Below are 22,480 nucleotides of genomic sequence, written 5' to 3' on the forward strand. Positions count from 1 at the left end.
AGTTCTATTTTTAAAAATATAATTAGAATATTTTAATGTTAAATATATAGAAAACTACCTCAGCATCCTTCCATCTTTTAAGACAGAGCTATCTCCCTTTTCCTTCAGGCTTCCTTCACTTATCTCCTGTGCCATGAAGAGAGTGTTTTAAGTCCTTATATTCAACTGGATCCCCTCTCAGACCATTTCATTATAGTGGTAAATGCCTGCTGGGCATTTTTGCTTGAAAATTCTTTCTCTCTAACTTCATCATGTCTGATACAGAACCCATTATATCCCTCCACTCTAAATATATTTCCCCACCTCATTTCACTTTCTCTATTTTTTTCTGTTGTTTCTCCATTTCCCCATCTCTCATCTGCCCCTCCTTAAAGCATCTTATTCATCATCAGCCTGCTCAATCCCTCTCTCTTCCTTTTCCTTTCTGCTACTTGATAATCACTGGGTTCTTTGTCTCTGGCTGATCTTGCTTCTTTTGTCTCACTCCCTTAATTCATTTCATCCCTGCTATTGCAAAAATAGTCTTCCCCAACATTGTTTTCTCCAGGTCATTTTCCTGTCCATGACCCTTCAGTGTCTCCCATCAAGGCCATTTTCCTTAGTTTTGAAGCTTATTGCTTCCATGTTTAGATTATTAGGATTATCTATTTTTTTATATAAGCTAATTATATGTGTCCATTCCTTTTTCCATATAGTGTGTTATTTCATGCCTGTCATGTGCCCAGAAATGCCCTTATTTCTGGAAAACAGAGCAGGGTGGTCTTGGGAGGTGATGGAGTTAGCCATAATGCTAACTCTTTCTCCAAATCTTAAACCATTTTTTTAATGTATGTGTATGTATGTATATGTGTGTGCAGGTATGTGTGTTGGGGAGGTGGGCAGAGGGAAACCTCAGCTATCTGCTTCCTTGGAGATAGTGTCTGTCATTGGCCTGAAGCTGACAGATTAGGCCTAGACTGCCTGGCTAGTGAGCTTCAGGGATCCTTTTGTCTCTGTCTCTCCTGTGCTGGGATTATAAGTATGAGCCAGCATGTCTGGCATTTTCATGTGGGTTCTAAGGCTGTAACTCAGGTCTTCATGCTTGCAAGGTTGAGGTAAAAATGAGCCATGCCCTCAGTCCTTGAGCCATTTTTGAAGTCATATTTCAAATCTCCCTGTCTTGCAAGAACTTTCTCTGAATATGCAACATCCCCTCATCAGTTCCTGCTCCTTCTTGCATGGATTCATAGTTTGGTACTTAACTATTAGATACTACCTGTTCATTTTTTATCCAACTGTCAAACATATACTGAGTATCAGACACCAAATAGATAAATGTTTCTCTGTGTGTCCATATATTTTCATAGCATGGTGTGCATAACAGCAAACCTTACACAGCCCTTATCATATGTAACCTAGGCCAGTGGTTCTCAGCCTGTAGGTTGCAACTCCTCTGGGGGTTACATATCAGATATCCTGCGTATCATATATTTACATTACGATTCATGACAGTAGCAAAATTGCAGTTATGAAGTAGCAATGAAATAATTTTATGGCTGGGGGGTGGTCACTACAACATGAGGAACTGTATTAAAGGACAGAAGCATTAGGAAGGTTGAGAATCACTGGCATTTATCATCGACTTGTATGAGTATATTTAAACTTCAAAGCAATGTATGAAGTGATCATTATTATATCCATGTTTTCTAGATAGGAAAAAAATCAAAATCCAGAAACATTCAGCTATTTTCTTAAAGTTACAAGATATAAAGTAGCAGAGGTGAGGTTCTAATCTGGCTCTGGAACCACTTATTAAATGTCCTCTTCTAAACGGTCACACACCAGTACCGAGCCATCTGTGTGCGCCTGTCAATATAAACACACAGACTCCTTCCTTTGCTAGAATTCCCGGAGGCCAAGGATGCTGTGTTTTACTTACTTGTGTTCTTACTCCTCATCCCAGGCTTTGCATATAGTAATATTTGCATAGCTTGGTCTGTTGGTTGTTGATACTTTCATTAGCAGTTGAAAGAGCTGAAATTTTTTATTTGCTATTTTTTTTAAATTAACATATGACTATATCATTTCTTCCCATCCTCCCTTCTCTCCAACCCTTCGAATGTGCCTCCCCCAACTCATGACCCCCTTTTCTTGAATTATTGCTGAGATTTTAAATGGCAAATAGTGTTTTGAGGTGGAAAGGAAAGAAAAAGAATTCTAGAATAGAACAGAGTACTCCAGAATTATTGGCAACTAAATTCTGTAAGCTTTGAAGATAGGTTTGAACAAGAAAAGATACTAATATGCAACTCCTAAGAAAAAAGTAAAATCCTCCTCACAAAAAGTAAAATTAAAAGCCCTACATTATGGCCTCCTCCCTTCCTAAGACCTGTTTCCTGGTGTTCATGTCTATTTTGCTTTATTCTCTTCAATGCCAAAGTTTGACATTAGGATACTAAAGCTGCATTCCTGGCTTGATACTTCTACTTGAGGTTTTTAGAAGAGGAAGAGGATGAACCTTTTACTTGAGAGAGAATGCTACAACTATGTAGGTAGCCTAATAAAACCTGATAAGTATGTCTTTGAAATTTAAAAAACACAGGTGGTAGGTTATTTGCATTTTAAAAGGATTCTTCCCTTCACAAAAAGATCCACTGCAGGGTTCCATTAAACATCCGGTTCTTCTTGCTACATTTATCATACAATTTAATTTACCAGAATTTGATTTATATGCCACCATAAAGGAGTAGCTCTCAAATTTCTTTGAGCACGGGAATTCTGTGAGCAACTGATTTAAATTTCAGATCTTGTCCCAGCAACCCCCCCATCCCCACCCCACCCCACCCCAGGATTCTAATTTAGCTTGCTTGGGGTGGGGTCCCTCATATTCACTTTTTATCTGCTTTGGGAAGTACATTAGCTGGAGCCCCATTGGTGGGTTTACTACCAAGTGGCCTATTTACTCTTCATTTGGAAAATGTTAGATATATTTTTGGTTTAGGTGGAATCTCCCATCTCCTTACTCCTGCTGAAGTTGTAAGCATCTCCAGTCTCGGATGTATAACAATTGCCTCCCCCGCCACCAAAAAAAACCAACTTTCAAGCATCCTATTTAATACTGATATCTTCCCAGATCTTTACACTTATTTCTCATAGGTGACAAAGCTCTCTGGATTTCTGTATGCTCTGTTTCTGTTCCTTCATTTCCACAGACCCCAGCCCCTACCCCACATCCTTTCCCATTTGTGCTTTTGACCTTGATATTGGTACCTAGGGCTTGGCCCAGAACCATCAGCTGTGAAGAAAGGGATGTTTCTGTGTGCGTCCTCCTCTAAAATCTAAGCTCTTTTCTCATCTCTTCCTTCTATTCCTCAGTCCTGCAGAAGACTAAAAAAAAAAAGTTTTTTTGAACAAAGCAAATATGAGACTCATCTGCTTTGGCATGATTCACTCTTCCACAAGTATTAATCCTGGTCCTACTGCACTGAATGCCAGAACCCGAGCTTTTAAAATATGATTATAGTTTAATGAAATTTGTTTCAAAAAATAGAGTCCATGACATTTATGGCACGTGTATCTATGTATTTAATATATCACTGATCTTTTAAAAGTCAGTTTCTTGACCTACATTTAGCCTCTGATTACTTTTCTAAATCTCTAGTAATCTCCAAAAACATTTAGAGATTTCCATACTTTAGAGGTTTTTTTGTCCTTTATTAATCTTCTATATCCCTGAGTTTTGCTTCAAGTAGAGGCTCTCGGGGGTTGATGTGGGTTTTGTGAAATATTTTCAGTGGCAGTAGAAGCAGCCCAAGAGCAAACGGCCAGTGTAGTTGGCTACCATGCAGTTGGAAACCTTTGCTGTTAGCAGATCTATCAGAGCCAATGCTTCCTTTGTCTTGAGGAGTCCTGAAGAACCTAGTGTGCCCCCTGTCAGGACTCTCCAGAGGTCCTGTTAGTTTACTGGGACTTCGTCTGCCTCCTTTAATCCACTCAGTTCAGGGCTGGGCTTCCCTCATGGACATGGAAGACTTTGGTAGTGTAGCAGAAGAGGTAGGAGACCTAGTGTGGTTATCACTGGTTAAAGTGAACAAAACAAAAATGGTTCTAGGTAGTCTGAGCGACCCTTGCAAGTAGGAAGTATGCTGATGTGTTCAATATCATCCAATTTACGCAGAGAACAATACAATGCATGGGGGAGGGGAGATGGATGGCATTCACTGAATGGTGAGATTTTAACTGATTCTTTTTTTTTTTTAAATTCTTGGAGTTTTCCCCAATTTCTGCAGTGAACATGTATTACTGATGCAAGTAATTTGAAAGAAAGAAACTGTTAACCTGATACTTTCGAGTCTCTTTGCCAGAGAACTAATCTTAGTAGATCCATCACAAATCCTATGGATTGCCTAGAATAACAATAAAAAGGAAGTTCTTGGTATTATTCAGTGAACGGAAATCTGTTCTCTAGATGGGAGAGGGCCAGCCTTCTCCCATAGTGTGGGGGCTGGTGTTCAGAGTGTGTTGCATGCTACTGAGTGTGTGCATGTGTCCTCACTATACCTCCTTCTGTGCAGCAATTAAGTGAATGTTGCTTTGCAGTTGGGATTTTAACCATCTTCTCTCCCCCCTCCCTTTTCTCTTTCTCTCTCTTTCGCCCCCTCAGGCCTTTCCCATCTTATGATGAGTGAACAAGGTAGGTGCTGTGGTCTTGCAGATGCCTGACTGTTTGCCTCTGTGCCTCTGGCTGGTCATTCAGAGCCTCCTCCATAGAAGGCCATTTGCTGCCTGTGCCTCCTGCTGTGGGCCAGAGTGGGAGCCATGGCCACTCTGCTGCTGAGGAACACCTTTCCTGATGCACTGTGGAGACCCACCTCCCAGCTTCTCCATTCCTCCCTACCATTTGTGGTCTGGGCCAGGCGGGGCACTGCCCTGCTGGGCTGCCTCTCAGAGGGAAGCATGAAATAAGGCATGACACGTTTGATAATGGGGGTGAATGAAGCTAATTTCAGAGCAACCAGGCAGTTAACTTCCTCCTGCTGCTCCTCGGCCCCAGGCTGGGGCCCAGCTTGGGAGTAAGGAGCAGGGTCTCTCCCTGAACTTTACTCTGGGTAAAGGTTTGCTGCATGTCCACCCCTCCATTCCATTGCCATCTTAATGACACTCTGCCCTTTCTGGTCAAAGGAAGCCCTTGGGGGAGGGGGGGTGTTACTGTTTTAAATTCTTTATAAAAGAATAAAAGGAATCACCGAAAGAACATGCTAATGTCCTCATGGTAGGATTCTAACTCATTATACACCCTGAAGAAAACTGCATATAAAGATCCGTAAATTCAGCATCTGCAACCTAAAATATTCAAATATGCAGGGAATGAAGTGTGCAGGAAATTCAGCTCAGCTAGGCATGGGGTGGGTTGTGAATGAAGCCTTCTTCTCCTCAGTAAGAATTTTCCACATTATCAGCCCAAATCAGGATCTGAGAACCGAGCCCACTTAAAATTGTCTTTTGCTTCACTATTCAATTGCTACCATTGTGTTTCTTCCAAGCCTTGGGGTGATTGCAAGACTGGTCTACCTGCTTTGCCCTGTCACCAAAAGACTGTTCTTTAATTTTTCTTATCTGTTCCTTTTCAAAACACACATCAGACTCAATGTGCCTTTTGGAGGATCAAAGAAAAGAAAGATGTGGAGGAGTTCCACATAAGGTTTTTTTTTTTTCTTGATCTTTGGAGAGCACAGGGCCATTTCCCTTCCCCTACTCTCTCAAACTGACCATTTGATTATAAGGGGGATGCCATTGGATCAAGTAACCATCCAGGGCTGAAAGATACTATTTGGCAGTTGGAGGTGGGCAGTTTAGGGCATCCTGAATTAATAAGGCTGCTTTTCTAATGTAAATGTATTCCACAGCATGAGCCAAGGTGTGGACTCCATAAATTTCAAGATGTTGTTGGTTTTTTAGAGAGCAGATATCAGTATATATCTGAAGGAGAGGGTCAAGTGAGTCCTCTCGAGTTAGATTATGGACTAGAATGAAGACTGCCTGTTCCTGTAACTTAGTGAGGGGACACAATACCAAGTATTGTGAAGTTAATGTGAGTAGGGGATGGGCTTGATGTGGATAATTTGAGAAACAAAAGCCTTTCCCTTTAAAGAAAGATGAACAGAGTTCTATGAATTGCTGGAATTTAACGGTCCACACCTGATGACAAGTGACACCATAAAAACAGGCCATCAGAGTCCTTATGATAGGACCTCCTCCTGTGTTCTCCAATTCTGTGTCCCTGGTTTCTCTTCTGATGGTCTTCCAGCATTCCAAGTGCCTCCAAGTACTGCACACATCATATCGCTAGTATCACAGGGCAGGCAGATGGACCGATAGGAGAGGACTCCCTTGATCTTAACTTAGCTTGTTTCAGGCACACTAATGCATCATAGGAAGGTTAGATCCCAATTGGTGTGAAGAGCATTTGGAGACTCTATAGCATGCTCCTTACTCTAACCTCACGTGTGCACTTGGGCAGCATTCAAGTGTGACCATGTTCCAGGCTCATGTCCCTTCGAGGGAAAAGAAAAGAAAACTATGCAAACACCGAGGCTAAGATAGGGGCTTCAAGAAAGGATGCAGAATTCTTCTGGGCGATGGTGCCACTTAGGTTTGAAGTTACTATTGGAGGCTTAATTTGACTTCATTCCTCGTCCTCTCCTTCTGTTCCATCCTCGCCTCATCCATTCTTACCCCTACGATGACTACCTTAAAGCCCTCATTCTTCTCCCCTGCCTTCTTTTAATCCCTGCACATAGGAGCTAGGGGCTTCTGCCTGGTTCCCACTGAATCTCCAGAATTAATATTTGGTGTCCACAAATACATGTGGTATTTATGTGTGTTGTGTGTGCATCCCTTATACTTGTATGTCACAGCCTGGTCCTCATGTCTCATGTGAATGTTGGGAAAATACAAGAGAACTGAGATTCTCAAAGATTTTCCCTAACCATGCTCTTTAAGATGGGTTATACGTGTGCAATTTCACATCCATGTGGCTGTGCAATGCTTTTGCATGCAGACTTTGCCATGTGTCTAAGGATATAACCGAGAAGAAATGAGTGAGATGAAGCTTAATCATAAAGCCGATGGAAGCAGTGTGGCTGACTCCAGCATTTGCTCCATAAGCCTCCCATCATGCACTTGCTTTGTGCTGCCTCCTGAGGATGATGTGGGGCAACTTCCTGTGCTGTCTGTCCTGAGATCTGCCATGTGTGTTTCTTCTCATTGTACCTACAGTGTGCTGATGTCCACTCTCTTTCTCTCGCTCTCTCTTGCCGCCTCCATGGTGGACATCATGCTTCCTCTCCTTAACTGGATCTTCTGCTTCCTTTCTGTAGGTAGAAGTAAAGGTATAGATCACTTTATTTATCATTCTATCAACCTGTTATTGTGTACTCTGAATTATCCATGTATGTGAGAGGAATCGTTGATTTTGATGAATGTATAGGGTGTATTAAAAGTTACTGCTTTTTAACAACATGTTAAATAAATTAAAAAGCCATGGTCATCATTGCCCTTCAATGAACCCCATGTTCAGTGTTGGGGGTGATTCCGCTTTCCTGTAAAGTCAGCTTGAACCTTATGTATGGTGTCATGTGGTGTCTAGCAGGAACAGGGTCTCTGGAAGTAGACATGCTGTGTAGAAATGTGTCTTATTCCATTGTAGGGTGTTCTCAGATCCTTCTTGTGATATATGTTTCAGGAACAGGGGAGACAGGAAAAGGTGTCTCATAACTGCTGGTTTTTATGCATCACTGAATTGGGGGTATCATCAGCACCAGGGCGATCATGGAAGAGAAAGGGGAGAGGATCGAAGAATTGCCTAATTTTACTAACTGTAGATTTTTGAAGTGTTTCTTTCTTGCTCTTTTTTTCTTTAGTGCTGTAATTTTTGGATTTGTGGGGGATGGAATATTAAGGGGCGATAGGCTAAGAAAGGTCGAACCAGGCAAGCATGGAAAAAATGTAGGAATAAAAACACATAACACTTTAAGGAGGAAGAGGAGAAAGAGGTAATGAGGGATGCTAGTGTACAAAGCCAGCCTTTTGCCAGGCGGTCAGGGAGCGGAGGTGACAAGCAGGTTGCTTCTTATACTTTGACATCCCTTTGCACCTTTGGGTGGCTCAACTCACCCACCCATTCCTAAGCTCAGAGAACCTAGCACACCAGCTGGAGAGAAGGAGAAGCTAATTGATAAATTAGAAATGTGTGTCTCCATCCGGTTCTCCCCTCCTGGATAACTTCCCCATCTTGGTGGGCCAGGGCACTGCTGTTTCCCTCAAGGGATGCCAAATAGCACAAGAAGGGCGAGTAAATTCTAGTGTGAGGACAAGGGCAAAAGACGGGGCTGGTGAGTTATTCAAAATGCTCAGCAGAGGACTGGGCCATGAACTGGTCATCTTTCATTTCAGTTTTGAGTTTTCTGTACAGCTGCCTTGGGAGTGTTTTGGCCCTTTCCACTTTGAGCTTGGGTGGTTCCTTGCCCCTTTAATACTGAGTCCAGATGGATTCATTCTCAAACCTGCCACCCTGAGTCCTCACCCCATTCCTGGATTGACACCTTTGGAAAAGAGTAGGGGAGGGAAAAGAAAGAGGCCAATGGCCAGGGACCTCTTTATAGGTGAAACCACTCATCTGCCCATGACTCAGTCTGTTGAAAATGTTTGGTCCCCTTTCTCTCCTATCCCCTCCATCCTCTTATCCCTTCATCTCTCCCTTAAAAGTGGTGTTTGGGGTGCCTGTGGGCTTTTGTGGATAGACTCTTTCTTTCTGTGGGTCATTTTTGTCACTATTAAACCAGCTATACTCTTGTGTGCTAGCCATCGTTCTCTGTGCTTTCTGGGCCTTGTCATACTTAATATCCACCATTCATCTACGAGGTCTGTGGTGGCATTATCTGTATTTAATCGTACTGATAACAAGGCTCAGAGAGATGTTAGGTGACTTCTAAATGAGACTCAAAAACAAAATCAGCATCCCTGACCACTACTGTATGTGCCCTGTCTGAGATACAAGTGTGATCTCCATGGACTTGCCTCCTAGCTGCGTCTCAGACATTGATCGGTCTTGAGTTCCAGCCTGCCACCTTGCATTTGCTGTAACATATATCCATATAAATGTCACCTAGTACTGTCACTTCAATATGTCCAAAGTCAATCTTGGTGTCATTTGTCTACAAAACAGTTTTCTGTTCCAATGCCCCATCTTCCTCACCACCCAATTGTACCATGAATTTCTAAAGGTTTTATCATAAAAAGTCCTGGTGCCAGATAATTGAGGTAAATGCTGAAAGATCAGAGAGACAAAGGAACAAGCCACAGCCACCACCTCTTACCTCGCCAACTCCTCAACCTGAAAAGCCCCTAGTTCCTGTCTCTTCACGCCTTATATACCTTTCTCTGCTCAGCTGTCGCTTCCTGGGATTAAAGGTGTGTGTACTTCCCAAGCAAAGGCATGAGATCTCAAGTGCTGGGATTAAAGGCATGTGACTCCCAAGTACAGGGATTAAAGATGTGTGCTACCACTGCCTGGCTCTGTTTCTCTCCTAGACTGAGTCAATCTCATGTAGTCCAGGGTGGCTTTGAACTCACAGAGATCCAGACAAATCTCTGCTTCCCAAGTGCTAGGATTAAAGGTTTGTGCTACCATTGCCTGGCTTCTATGTTTAATCTAGCAGCTTGTTCTGTCCTCTGATCTTCAGACAAATTTTATTAGTGTATACAATATATCACCACACCCAATAGAAACTCCTTTCTAACTTCCTCCTTCCAGAATGCGCAAGTGGAGTGCGCAAAGTGGAGAGAACATCCTGTGATTGGCTCTAGAATTGTCTTTTGCGTCTCTGTCTGCATCCAGAACTTAGTAGGTCATTATCCTTTCCTGGTTTGAGGCCCTGTTAGTTCTCCCTTCCAGTCAGCCCATTGGTCCAGAACTGTGTAAACTTTGCTGTCTAGCATGTGGGATACAGGATTAGCTACCTCACTTTCAGAGCCGTCTCCACTGTGGCCCTGTCTTTCTAATTTAACCTTTTCCCTGGAGCCTCAATACAAAATTACTGCTTCAGTCAAACCTGCCACCAGCTTCCCTTGCAACTCTGCTTACTTTGCAAACTCCCCTTTTCTCTTAACAGCCTCTTATCCCCAATCCTCTGGCCACCAGACTCACACCACAATTCCTGTTTTACTTGATGCTGTCCTTGAGTGTTGCATACACAGTTGAACTCTTTCTCCACGCACCTTTCTCACAACTTGTATTAAACTTACTGGGAATTGGGCCACTCTTCTCTACAGATTGCACCTATGTGGAAGACAAATACTTTCATTGGTTAATGTCCAGATGTGCTTAGTATAATGTACTGCATGAGGAAGGGATTCAAAGTCTCTAATCCTTCTTATCTTGCTGTCAATCATTTCCCCAAAAGTGAAAATAAAGCAAAATTAAAATTAAATCCGCTCATGTAGCTCATCAGCTCAAAAGCTTTTGGCGGGTTCTCATTGAGTCATTGTCAAGATGTTTTCTGTCTCAGGCTCTACATACAATCTGGCTCCACTGTGACCCCTGCCAGCCCTGCAGCCTTCCGAAACCTCTGGGGCCCATTATGTCAACCTGCATTACTTTTCCCTTCCTGAGAGCTTTTCTTTGAGATCTCCCCTCTTTCCAGAATGCCTTCAGACACCCCTTTACCTCTTAATATTCTAAGGTTCAGTATCCTGGGTCTGCCAGACTTCATGCTTCTGTTTAAAGTGCCTATACCTAACTGTTTTGCATGATGCATAGGGTGTGGTTATGTTTCAAGCATCATGCCCCCCCTCCCGCCCCCCGGAAAAAGTACAGGTGGCTGTGTCTTGGCCGCTATTGTCAGCCATAGTGTATGTGCTCAGAATTTGGTTCAGAGCTGTACATGATGAATGCTAATAGAATTGAGTAATACTTAACTCATTCAAACACTTGGGGTTAGATATGGTGGAGAAATAGGATTTGATTTCTTCAGCTGTGATGTTGTTAGTGGAGTCATTCTGCACTTGCACCCCTTACTGCTATCCTTATTACTGCAGCCCACTGAACAAAGGCATACCAAGGGTCATGGGGTGAGATCAGGCATTTTGCTACAGTACCCTGCTCTACTCTACTGGGTCATCTCTTGGCCTTGTGTATACAAGTATCAGAGGGAAATGGTTACAGATTGTACTAGGCTAAAAGTGAGGAAGGACTTGGATTAATTTTAAGTGTTTATCAGAGAAAAGGATAGGCCACAGATCAGGTCATTCTTTAAAAGCCTAGTGACAGAACGGTAAGCCCTGTGAGGTTACATCTATAGAACTGAGCAGGGGTTCAGGCATAATGTCAGCTTCTACTTTTAGGAATTTTTACCCAGAAGTGGCTGACCAGAAGGGTTCTTTAGAAACCAGCATTTTCTAGCTTTGAGACATGACCTCCATGGCTTCTGCTGAAGAATTGAGAGTATGTTTGGGTCCACTCCTCTTTCCCTTGTCCATTTGGAGACTGTCTATGCTGAGGCAAGTGATCAAATACTTTCCCTTGAAATTGAATTTTGAGCAGGAGTTGCCAACTCAGATACCAACAGAGACCTCATAGCTACTGTAAAGCCTAGAACTAGGAAGAAGAAGGAAGCATTAGGTGGCGGTGGCAGAGACTGCAGCAAACTAGAGTATCCAAATTCTGTCGGAGTCAGGAGACCCTTCTCTGCCCCAAATGATTGCCACCATGCAAGAAGGTGGGATCTGTATCACCAGAACTTCAAGATGGACTGGAAATGTGTTTTCTAAAATATGTCAGCTCCTGACTTCATTCTCTCCCTATAGATGAATGTGAGTACTCAAAGAATATGCTTAGCACTTGCCAAATGAGTCAACCAATGAACCACAAATTTTGACCTATGGCTAGGAGAGAAAGATATGTGGTAAATTACTTTTCCAAGATTTCCTGTTGGATGCCAGCAGCTGGCATGCTAAGTTTTCTTTTTGCCCATAGCAGTCAATTTTGGAAGTCCTTCATTCTCCTCTTGCTACCATCAGAGAGTTTGAGTCATGTGTTCCAGGAAGTTTGTTTTGTGGAATGGTGTAGGCATGTGTAGGAGGGTGTGGAGACTGTTGAGAATGAGCAGGAAAAGAGGTAGTTATCATTTTTGATAACTGCCAAGGACTGATGAGATGTATATCATAAGGGTTGTCATGGATACTCAATTTCTTTGTTTTTTTTTTTCCCTACAGAACTCTTCTTACTGGACTAGTTGAGCCAAACATCTATTCTAGGCCTTTAGATGTTAGAAGCTATTTATGACTTATTTAATGTGTGTTTTTCCCACGTTAAATTTCATCACTGAGCTTCTAATGCCAAACTAAGAAACACTGGCCAAACTGGAAGGAGATAATCAAGCTACATGAACTTGAACATTATTTCATATAGACTGTATTTTGCTGGTAATAACATTATGGGAGCTGATTTGAGGAGTTGAGCTCCCAGTAGTCCCAGCTAGAATTCAAGAGCCCTGCAAATAAGTTACTATCTTGATAGCCAACTACTTATGCAAATTAGTAAATGCAATGCCAGCTACTAATTATGAAAATAAACTCATCTGTGCTCTATAAATATCTAATTATAATAAAATAGAGGCAATATTACATTTCCATCTCTTGTCTCATCTGTTTCTCATCCACTGATTCGTCCTCTTAACAATGAAAACAATCACTTTGTTTTTTAAAAAGCCTTCTTTCCATGTTCCCATCCCCCCTCCTTCTAATGTTTTGAAAATCTTTGGTGTAAAAATGGATGTTTTTGAAACATAAAAGGTAAATTGCTTGATTTTAGTAGTTCTGTGTTTCAGCAATGATGACTTTGAAATGATGCTTTAAAGTATGAAGGATGGGTTACTTCTTTCTCTCCTTGTTTAAAAATTTTCATTGGACATTGCAGACTTTTTTTTTTACATAGTTGTTTTATTTTAGACCATTTAAAAACTGTAAATGTGAACAATAGATCTATTAATAAAACATACACTATGCCCATGGACTGTCTTAGTTAAATTCTAGTTGGCAATACATAAATGAAATTATGTATTTCTATTTGCTTGGGCTTTTTCTTAACAAGTCAAGTTGATTGATCTGAAGGGATATTTAGCTTTCAATGGCAGGTCAATATGTATACCCATAGGAACTTGACTGTGATAATGCCTGAAGGTAAGGAATGTGTTGAATCACAGTGTATTATCTTTATGATATATTTGTATATAAAGTACTCAAAAGAGTTTCCTGTTAGAAAAATTTTGATAAGAGTACCAATGTGATGCATTTATTGATGCGCTTAAGCTTGAATCTATCACAATCCCTTCCTCAGGTATGCAGGACAGCAATGTCTGTGATTCTGAGTACAGGTACAGTTTGTCCAAAAACTCATTGATAGGTTTATGCGGTGTGATATGTTTCCCTAGATAGCTTCCATTTGTAGGTGTACTGAAAAAATAATACATTTCAGGGTGATATATACATCTGTTTAGTAGAATCTCTCCTTCAGCATTAGCAAATCAAGGTATTTAACCTCCAACAAACATTCATGGAGACTGAATCCTCAACTAGTATTTTTGGAGAGCCAATGAACTGCTAGGTGCTGAGTATCTAGGGCTGAGGGGAACACACATGCTCCAGACCCTCTAACACTTGATGGCGAGAGTCTGTGGGAGACTAAAAGCAGCTTTCAACCACCTCTTGTAAATTAAACTGGCTTAAACATAGTCTATGTTTTTTTTTTTTTCTTACAACAGCTTTTAATACTAGGCTTTTAAAAAAAATTATTATTTCTAAAGGAAACTGTTAGGTAATCCTTTAGTATTCAACTTCTCCACTTTTTAAATTCTCAGACTCAGAAAAGTGAATATGCTTTGTGTGTGTACATATAGAATATTTTTAATCTGTGTGTTGTTTATCTTCATTGGGGGCATAGCATATGCATTATAATGTGTATCAAATGCATGCTTTTAAGTATACAGCTTAAAGTTTCAGAAGATACATAAATACACACACATATATACATACATAGATATATATATATATGCATGCACACATACCTATGTATGTATATGTGTGTATGTATGTATCTTTATACATATATACATACACACACACATATACATATATACTCTTGCCAACACGGTGGCGGCTAGGATGTATGTTGTTTCTGTCACTCCATGAGTTTATGTCACGATACTCTGTCGTTTGTTTTTAGTATACTTGTTTATTCCGTTTCCAGAACTGAGCACGCTTGTCTAACAATCAATGGCAGGCCCTCACTGGCTTTAGCTTCATTAAGAAGGATGAACTGTGTGACAGACAGAGCCACTGTGGTTTCCGCTGTGTGTAAACAGAGGCAATCCTGTTGTGCTTTTGTGAGGCAGCTTGGCCTTGTCTTTGATGAAGCTCAGGTTTCCCATTGCACAAAGACCATATCTAATGGATATCATTGGCTTTTCCTTTTTTTTTTCCCCCTAAGGCATTTAGTAGTGAGTAGAATAGCAGAGGAATAAAAGAACATACGCTTTATAAAAAGGCAGACTGATAACGCTTTCTGATGGACATCTGATTTTAAAAGTGTTGCATCCTTCGCTAAAATTTACATGCAAAGTAAGGGCAGGCACAGTGACATGAAAGCTAATACAGCGGGCACATCTTGACATAATAACAATCACAAGAAACTGGAGATCCCAGATGGCAGCTTGGCCTTTGCCATCCTTTTAATAAGCTACTAACTGCTAATTATTTCACTCTTATGGGCAAGTTAATTTACTGTTGACTCTTAAAGAGATACTGCGCTGCCACCCCCCACCCCCAGCCCCAGCCCACACAAAACAGGGCCTTTCCACCTGCAGCTTTGGAAACGACTGCTGCTTAGTCTGGAAGCTTTCCAGCTGATTGTTAACAACGATGGAGAACTCGGGTGAAAAATGTTGCTTAATAAACAGGATTTTCTGTGGTGTTTTTTTTTTTTTTAACTTCTGAATGTAGATCATTTAAAAAATATCGTTTGCCTAAGGATTCATTGTGTGTGCATGCATGTGTGTACGTGTGTAAGAGGCGTAAATGGAGCAGCCAAGGCATGGGGAGAATCTGAAATTTGGAGCCTATTTAAGAGTGAAAGAACAGCTGCCTTTTAAATGGTTGCTAATTCTGACAATTAATGCTATTTTGTGAGTGTGTGATTTTCTGTAATAGCAGTTACGAGGGACGGTGGTGGGTAATCGCTCATTTCCTAAGCTTTATGGTAATGGAGTGCAGAGACCACAGAACTGAGAGAAAACCCAGGCCCCATATTCTGGAGTCCTTTTAAATGAAAAGCCCACAAAGCATGATTTTCCTGCCCTGTTCTTCAACTTCCTTGGGATGGTCTTGCATCGGAGCACAAGCACAGATTATTAAATGAGTGATGTTCAAGCCAGCTTGGGTGCATCAAGAGTGAGCACTTGGAAAAGAGCCTTGTTTGCAACAAGCTGTCTGACAATCAAAATATTTACTTAAAGATAAACTAATGACTGTGCCTTGCAAATGCCTGTAGATCCGTTATTGAAATGAGAGTCAGAACTTTGGCTTGATACCATCAAAAATAAACCTCAAATCTCAGAGGTTTTATTTTGTGTATTCTATTTTTCCTGAAATGAAATAAAGCACGTAGCAAATATAAACACATGTAGGAAAACCAACCCATTTTCTTGGACTATTCACACCGAAGTTGTTGAACTTGTTTCTATAATCAGTTGTTCCTTGTTGCTATTGAAATTGCCAGCTGGCTTAAATAGCTTTGAAAATCACATCCTTCTATTATCAGTGATATCTAGAAATATGAACTTGCTGAAGTGAGCTGTAGCACACTGTCCTCTCTACAATGACTCCTGTGTTATGCTGCTCATAGGAGAGTCTAGAACTTACCCAGTTCTGCCATGTGCTTAACACATCACTCTTCATTGAGCCTAGTTATTTACCTGTTAACTGGAGAAGCTTTAAATGTCATATTTCTGAAAAATTAGTATACCACCTGGCTTCAAAATAGTCCCAAGGGAAAAATATAGGTGCATGTGAAATTTAGGAGAGTTTTTGTTATGTCTCAGGACATACTCTTATATAGTGTGCTAAGTCAGATTGCCATCTTGTGAAAAAAAATTTGAGAAAGGCAAATGCTTATAAACCCTTGTCCATATATAAAAGTTGTGTATATATATTTCTCAAATATCAAGAAAAAATGACTTCTGGAAACATAGTTTTAAATCAAATTGAACCTTTTTTTGTGTGTATGGTTATGCACACTAAGTAAGCACCCACCACTAAGCTCCCCCTCCAGTCCTGGAGAGCAAGGTCTTTTCACTGAGCCTTTGTTAGGACAGTATGGATTATGAATCTCCCAGAAGGCAAATGTACTCTACAGAGTTACCCATGGAATTCCACTTCTGTGATTTTGATTTTAGACAGGAATATTGAAAACCAAAATTAATGTTCAGATGAAAAACTTGGGACAAGACAATCCCAAAGTCTCTTCTGAGTCTAATGTGCCTTAGTGTCTCTAGAATAAAGCTTTTGGACTGGTTCCACTCAGGAATGCTTCTAACCACATTTTCTGTTTTGATTGGGAATAGTTTTTTTAGATGGGTTTATTTCAATAGGGAAATGACTGCTTCCTGGTGAAATGCATAACACAGATGTTTAAACAACTGCAGCTTTAGACACCAGTCTTGTTAAAATACTTGCAGTTTGTATCAGCTAAGTACTTAAATGGCTACCCATATCGTGTGTGTAAACAGCACTCCTGATAATGGCCTGCTGAACTGCAGGAAGAGCTGATGTCAGCGTATGATGAGAGAATTATCACGAGCTCTATATAGTCTTATGTACTTTGAAATTTGGGGCAGGTTCACAGTCAGTGAGCCTGTGCCTCTCCACTGTATATCTAAGGTCATTCATCCTGAAACACTGGGAGTTTGTCTATGATTTTTTTTCCAGATAGTGAATGTTTAGGTGAAAGAACTGCTTCCTGATAGGAATTACTTGTTCTTTGTTTAGGAATCATTGGCTTAGCAAGGGATTGTGGGCTCTTTTCACCTACAGCGGAGGATTTTGTATGTGTTGTCTGTCCACTATGAAGTGGTGGCCATTGATCCACCTGCAATAGATCATTTGTCTGGGTTTATTTACCTGGCAATAGAGATGTAGTTTTCTGAGTGAGGTATATATTCTTCTGTTTCCCAAGTGACTAATAATGGGCATTTACAAGTGTCTTGGTTGAAATTATGGCTTATGGTGCGTTTTCTAGTTCTACACTGATTAATGGGGCAGTTGTACCTGGAACACCAGGTGTCCATATGAATAATTCTAGTCCACAACTGTAACTATGGATTAAAAAGAGCAAAGAGGAAGATCCATTGAGTCAACACACACATACACACACACACACACACACACACACACACACACACACACACACACCTTACATTTGAACTTGCCTCTAGTAGAAACATTAATTTATGGATCATAAACATTAGCAAACACTAACATAATTATAAACATATTTCACCAATATTAATATCATCCAACATGTTTAGGAATTTTGAGCATATGATCCATTCATTTTAACCTTCCGTTTGTTTTTACTCGTAAAACGCCTACTTGGAAGATCTGTTGCAATAGTAGATACAACATTGGTAAAACTGTATTAAGTCGCATCATATAGTATTAAAGAATTAACCATGAAATTACAAGTATGCTAACTTCAATGACTATGAATTTTATTTTTTCATCTGTGTGTACCGAGTTCCTGTGCACCAAAGTGTCTGACAGAAATCACCAAGTAACTAGTGCTGTTTCAGCACCATGGAGAGCACCAGCCTTTCTTTAAGAGAAGTGGTGGTCTTCATCCTTCCTTAAGCTTTGCATGTTAAAAAAAAAAAAAAAGCGAAATCCTGATAAGTCTGTCCTTTAGGTCTTTGAAAGATGTATTTGCTATTTGTTATGAACAAAAAGATCTATGGGGTTTTCTTATATACTTGATGAAAATATATGAGCCATGAAGAAAATAAAAACATTTGGTTTACAGTTACTTAAAAAATGCTGATTTGTTGCCTCAGATCTTAGAAGCATATAATTTCAGAGGGAGAGGGAACTTAGAATTCCTTCAGTCCTTAGCACTGTAATTTTGCAGATGAATAAACACGCTGAGAGGGCATGAGTATCACACTGATAATCTGTACCATTGGCCCAGACTTCCTAAGTCCCAATGCTGTTTTCTTCTCCCTCCCACCAAACGGCCACTAAGACTTAGTTATCATCACTGATGAATGGCATTTGTTATGGATCACTCATAGGCTGCTGAGGCCACTGTTACTAATGCCACATGAGAGATGTTCTGGAACTGTTTGTGAACTTTATAAATAAAATTTTCTCCTAAATAGCTTCACAGTTAGAGACCTGATTGCCGGTAAGTTGTTCTACGTTTCAAAGCTTCATGAAGTGCATGTCTCTTAAGATTTGTTATGTTGACTGTTTTGTTTTGGCTGAATTAAGATAGTGATATCAGTCGACTTTCGATATATGCCCATTTATTTTCCTTTTGGCTGTCCTATGTTGGCTTACGTAACAGAATAGAAGCCTGTGGGGGTCTGTAAAAATATCATGTAAGGATATACTCTAGGGACTAGGTTTCAGACTGTCACTTGATGGTGTTTTTTCCCCCTTCCTTCCTTCCTTCCTTCCTTCCTTTTGTTCAGAATAATCGTTACTTTATTTACAGATAAAAAGAAAAATTCGGCTGGGCGGTGGTGGCGCATGCCTTTAATCCCAGCACTCAGGAGGCAGAACCAGGCGGATCTCTGTGAGTTCGAGGTCAACCTGGGCTACCAAATGAGTCCCCAGGAAAGGCAAAAAGCTACACAGAGAAACCCTGTCTCAAAAAACCAAAAAAAAAAAAAAAAGAAAAAAGAAAAATTAAACTTTTTCTCAAGTGAGAGCATATTTTTGGCAAATATCCTTTCTTTCCTTCCCTCTTAATTTCCTAGGGTTTATCTATGCATCTGATGGGTTAACTTTAGGGTTTTTCCAGGAGGCAACTTGGAGGACTGTTGATAAGGGCTCAGAGTCAGTTCTTAAATGGTTACAAAATAGCTTTCCTTCAAACTGTTTTGATCACCAGAGCTCTCAAGTGTCAAAGTCATTTGGAGAACTAGATAGATAAAATGCATGAGCGCTATGCTCTTTTTTTCCAGGACAGAATAAATAAATGTGTTTTCTACTATGTGCTTGGCCTTTGATAGTGAGTTGTTAAAAGGAAAAAAGAAAGGCAATGATATTAAATATTTACAAGAGTGATTTAGTTGCGTTATGTTGTGCTCTGCATCTGTTTAATAGTGAACTCAGCTACTGCTGAAATAAATGTCATTAAACCCGAGGCCTTGTGGAGGTCATTGCCTAAGTTAGGTCAAAAGAATTTGTAGAAAATCATAATTTTTGTCAGATTTACAAATCTCTTCCTGATTTTGGTCAACTTGTATCCAAAAATAATAGTAAATAAAATACATGTGAGGATTCACAGACCCAGCCCCTTACCCTCCAATCCTCTCTTGCTCAACCTGGTAGCTGGAGACTTTTTATACCTCCTTTTGTTTTGGACATCCAGAGATGGTGACAGCTTTGTCCCCTGGAGATGAACAGTGCTGCCGTCCTGTTCACTGACTCTTCTGTTACTCTTTGACAGTTTGTTTTGGAGAACAACATGTCTTCTCTCCCAAAAGTCCTCTTTGAAGTGACTTAAAAATATATATACTTATTTTACCATTTGAGATTATAATGTAATTACACCACTTCCCACTTCTCCTTTCTCCATCCAAACCCTCCTCTATACCCCTTCTTGCTCTCTTCAAATTCATGACCTCTTTTTCATTAACAGTATGTATATATTTTCAGGGCTGACCATATGGTATTAGATAACCAGTTGGTGTGCTCTTCTCTTGGAAAGACTATTTTTACACCTCATCATTCCTTGGTTTTCTGTAGTTGTTTGTGTAGGGTTGAGGTCTTGTGTTCCCACCTCCACACTACATGCCTATTGATTCTTCAGCTCATGTCTAGGCAGTCAGGTTAATGAGACTTTATAGGTATAGCTTCTAATATTCCTAGGAGACACAATCTCAGAACAGTGAGTTGGAAGTGATTTTTTAAGTATCCCTACTCTCCATTCTTTATCTAAATCAAAGATTTTTTTTAAAGGTTTGTTATTTTATTCACACAAGATACCAAAACAGATTTCAATTAATTTTATTGAACATCAGTTTTCTCTTCTGAAAAATGGAGATGATAATACCATATTATTATATACTAATATATATTCTATATATTATGATATATATGATAATGTTTATAAATAATAGCATATGACTAGTACCTTTAGTATAGATAATTGAGAGTTATCTATACTAACACATATTAAGTACAGAATAGGATTGTGGCTCTTATGAAGTTATATTCTCTTTCCTCTGACAGTAACAATAAAGTATAATTGAATTTAACAAGCATTGAACACAGGAGATATATAAAATGAATGAAAATCAGTCTTTGTTCATGAAAAACTCATAAAATAGTAAAGTAAACCTCCATATATTGTTTCTCCAAGAGCTAGGTGCTCTCCTCTCTCTCTCTCTCTCTCTCTCTCTCTCTCTCTCTCTCTCTCTCTCTCTCTCTCTCTCACACACACACACACACACACACACACACACACACACTCACACATCACACACACATACTTTTGTTTTTCACTATGTATTATATGCTATCTAGAATACAAAAATATTTTTTTCTTTCTGGGGCAAGTATGGATTCTTTGTGTGTGTGTGTGTGTGTGTGTGTGTGTGTGTGTGTGTGTGTGTGTGTGTGTCAGAGAGAGAGAGAGAGAGAGAGAGAGAGAGAGAGAGAGAGAGAGAGAGAGAGAGAGAGAGAGATGGATATATGAGTATAGGCATGAGTAAGTGTTTCTATATTCATATGTGAATGCAAGTCTGTACATGTGATGCCATACATGTAGAGGTCTAAGGACAACATTTGTGTGTCAGTCCTTACCTCTTTATATTTTTTGAGACAGACTCTTTGCACTCTATACGCCAGACCAGCTGACTCATGAGTTTCTTGAAATCTGTCTCTGCCTCCAGTTTCCTATAGGATTCTAGGATTACAGATTATTTTTGCTACCGTGTTTGGCTTTCTAAAATGTCGGTTCTGGGGATCCAAAGTCAGGTCATTAGGCTTGCCAAGCAAGCACTCTTACCCACCGAGGCTTCTCCCCAGTCCTGGGATATGTTGGCATTATAGTGATATCGACTCATGTTTTCTTGCTGGTCTGTATTTCATCCTAAAATCTAGGTGTAGGAAGACAGGTTACTTGATGATGTGCCTGTGAAGATAGGTTACTTGGTGAAGGGTCTGCCTCAGAAGCATGGGGACCTGAGTTCAGTCTCCTGAACCCATATAAAGATGGCAGGCATAGTGATACACTCCTGTGGTCTCAGCACCATGCAGGTAGATACAGGAGGATTCCTGGGAGTTTGCTAGCTAGCCAATCTAGCCTAATTGATGAGCCGGTAAGAGCCCCTGATGCAAGGAAAGTGGATAACATTCCTGAGGATGACACCCAAGGTTGTCCTCTGGCGTCTACATGTACATACATATGCACCTGCACACATATGAACATGCACAAGTGTGGATAAAATATTTTATTTCATCCTGAAGTACAGAATAGTAAGTGGGAAATAGAGAGAATGAGTGAAGCACAAAGGAATTGTAGTATGTATGAGTCAGGGTTCACTATTAGGAGAAACAATTTCCAAGCCAAGACACTGAGTGCTGCATCAACATTCCTCACTTACTGCAGTGCAGAGCGATGGTTAGTGGAGTGCCGCCTCTGCTCCACACCGTCACTCAGGCCCCCACAACCTTCCATCCCGAAAGTTAGTGATTCTCCAGAGTGCGGTCCTTCTCTTTGGCTAAGCACAGAGGAGGAGAAAGAGAGCTTAGAGGATGCTTTGAAGGGCGAAGGCAGAATTAATGTGCATCATTTATTATTGGCAGAACTCAAGTCACGTGATCACATCCAGTTGCAATCTATTTGTGAGCACAGTGTCGATCTCTGCCCAAGAGGAAGGTTATTTTCTGTTCCTGCATCATCTTGTGTTACATACATTAGCTTTATTCAGCTCACATCTGTCCAAACAATAAAGTACCACCCTTATTTGTATGAAATAGAGGGTCACTGCTCATTCCTTTGTCTATGATATGCGTGCACATGTATTTCGTTGTCAATACAATGATTCCAAGTTACTGTAACTTCCTTAAATTCATTGAATCACCACGGGAACTTATGCAACTATTGACTTAGTTCCTGCCTCAGGACCTGCTGCTCTAATTTATTCTTACACATCAGTAA

At 40.4% G+C, this 22,480-nt stretch overlaps 1 protein-coding gene across 27 annotated transcripts in view; it reads left to right on the forward strand.

Annotated features, from left to right (window-relative positions):
• The window catches only part of Nrxn3 (neurexin 3), a 1,637,399-nt gene that overhangs the window by 137,546 nt on the left and 1,477,373 nt on the right, over positions 1-22,480 (forward strand). Inside the window, exon 1 of one of the 27 annotated variants that reach the window (XM_052738668.1) lies at positions 4,646-4,672. The exons of the other annotated variants lie outside the window; for them this stretch is intronic. Within the exon in view, the coding sequence (XP_052594628.1) occupies positions 4,657-4,672 (16 nt within the window). The 5' untranslated portion in view covers positions 4,646-4,656. Of the gene's footprint in view, positions 1-4,645; positions 4,673-22,480 lie in introns of those variants that run through there. 27 annotated transcript variants of the gene reach the window in all.

The sequence above is a fragment of the Peromyscus californicus genome, unplaced genomic scaffold (assembly GCF_007827085.1).
Source record: "Peromyscus californicus insignis strain IS unplaced genomic scaffold, ASM782708v3 Scaffold_15__1_contigs__length_86483966, whole genome shotgun sequence".
Lineage (NCBI taxonomy): Eukaryota > Metazoa > Chordata > Mammalia > Rodentia > Cricetidae > Peromyscus > Peromyscus californicus.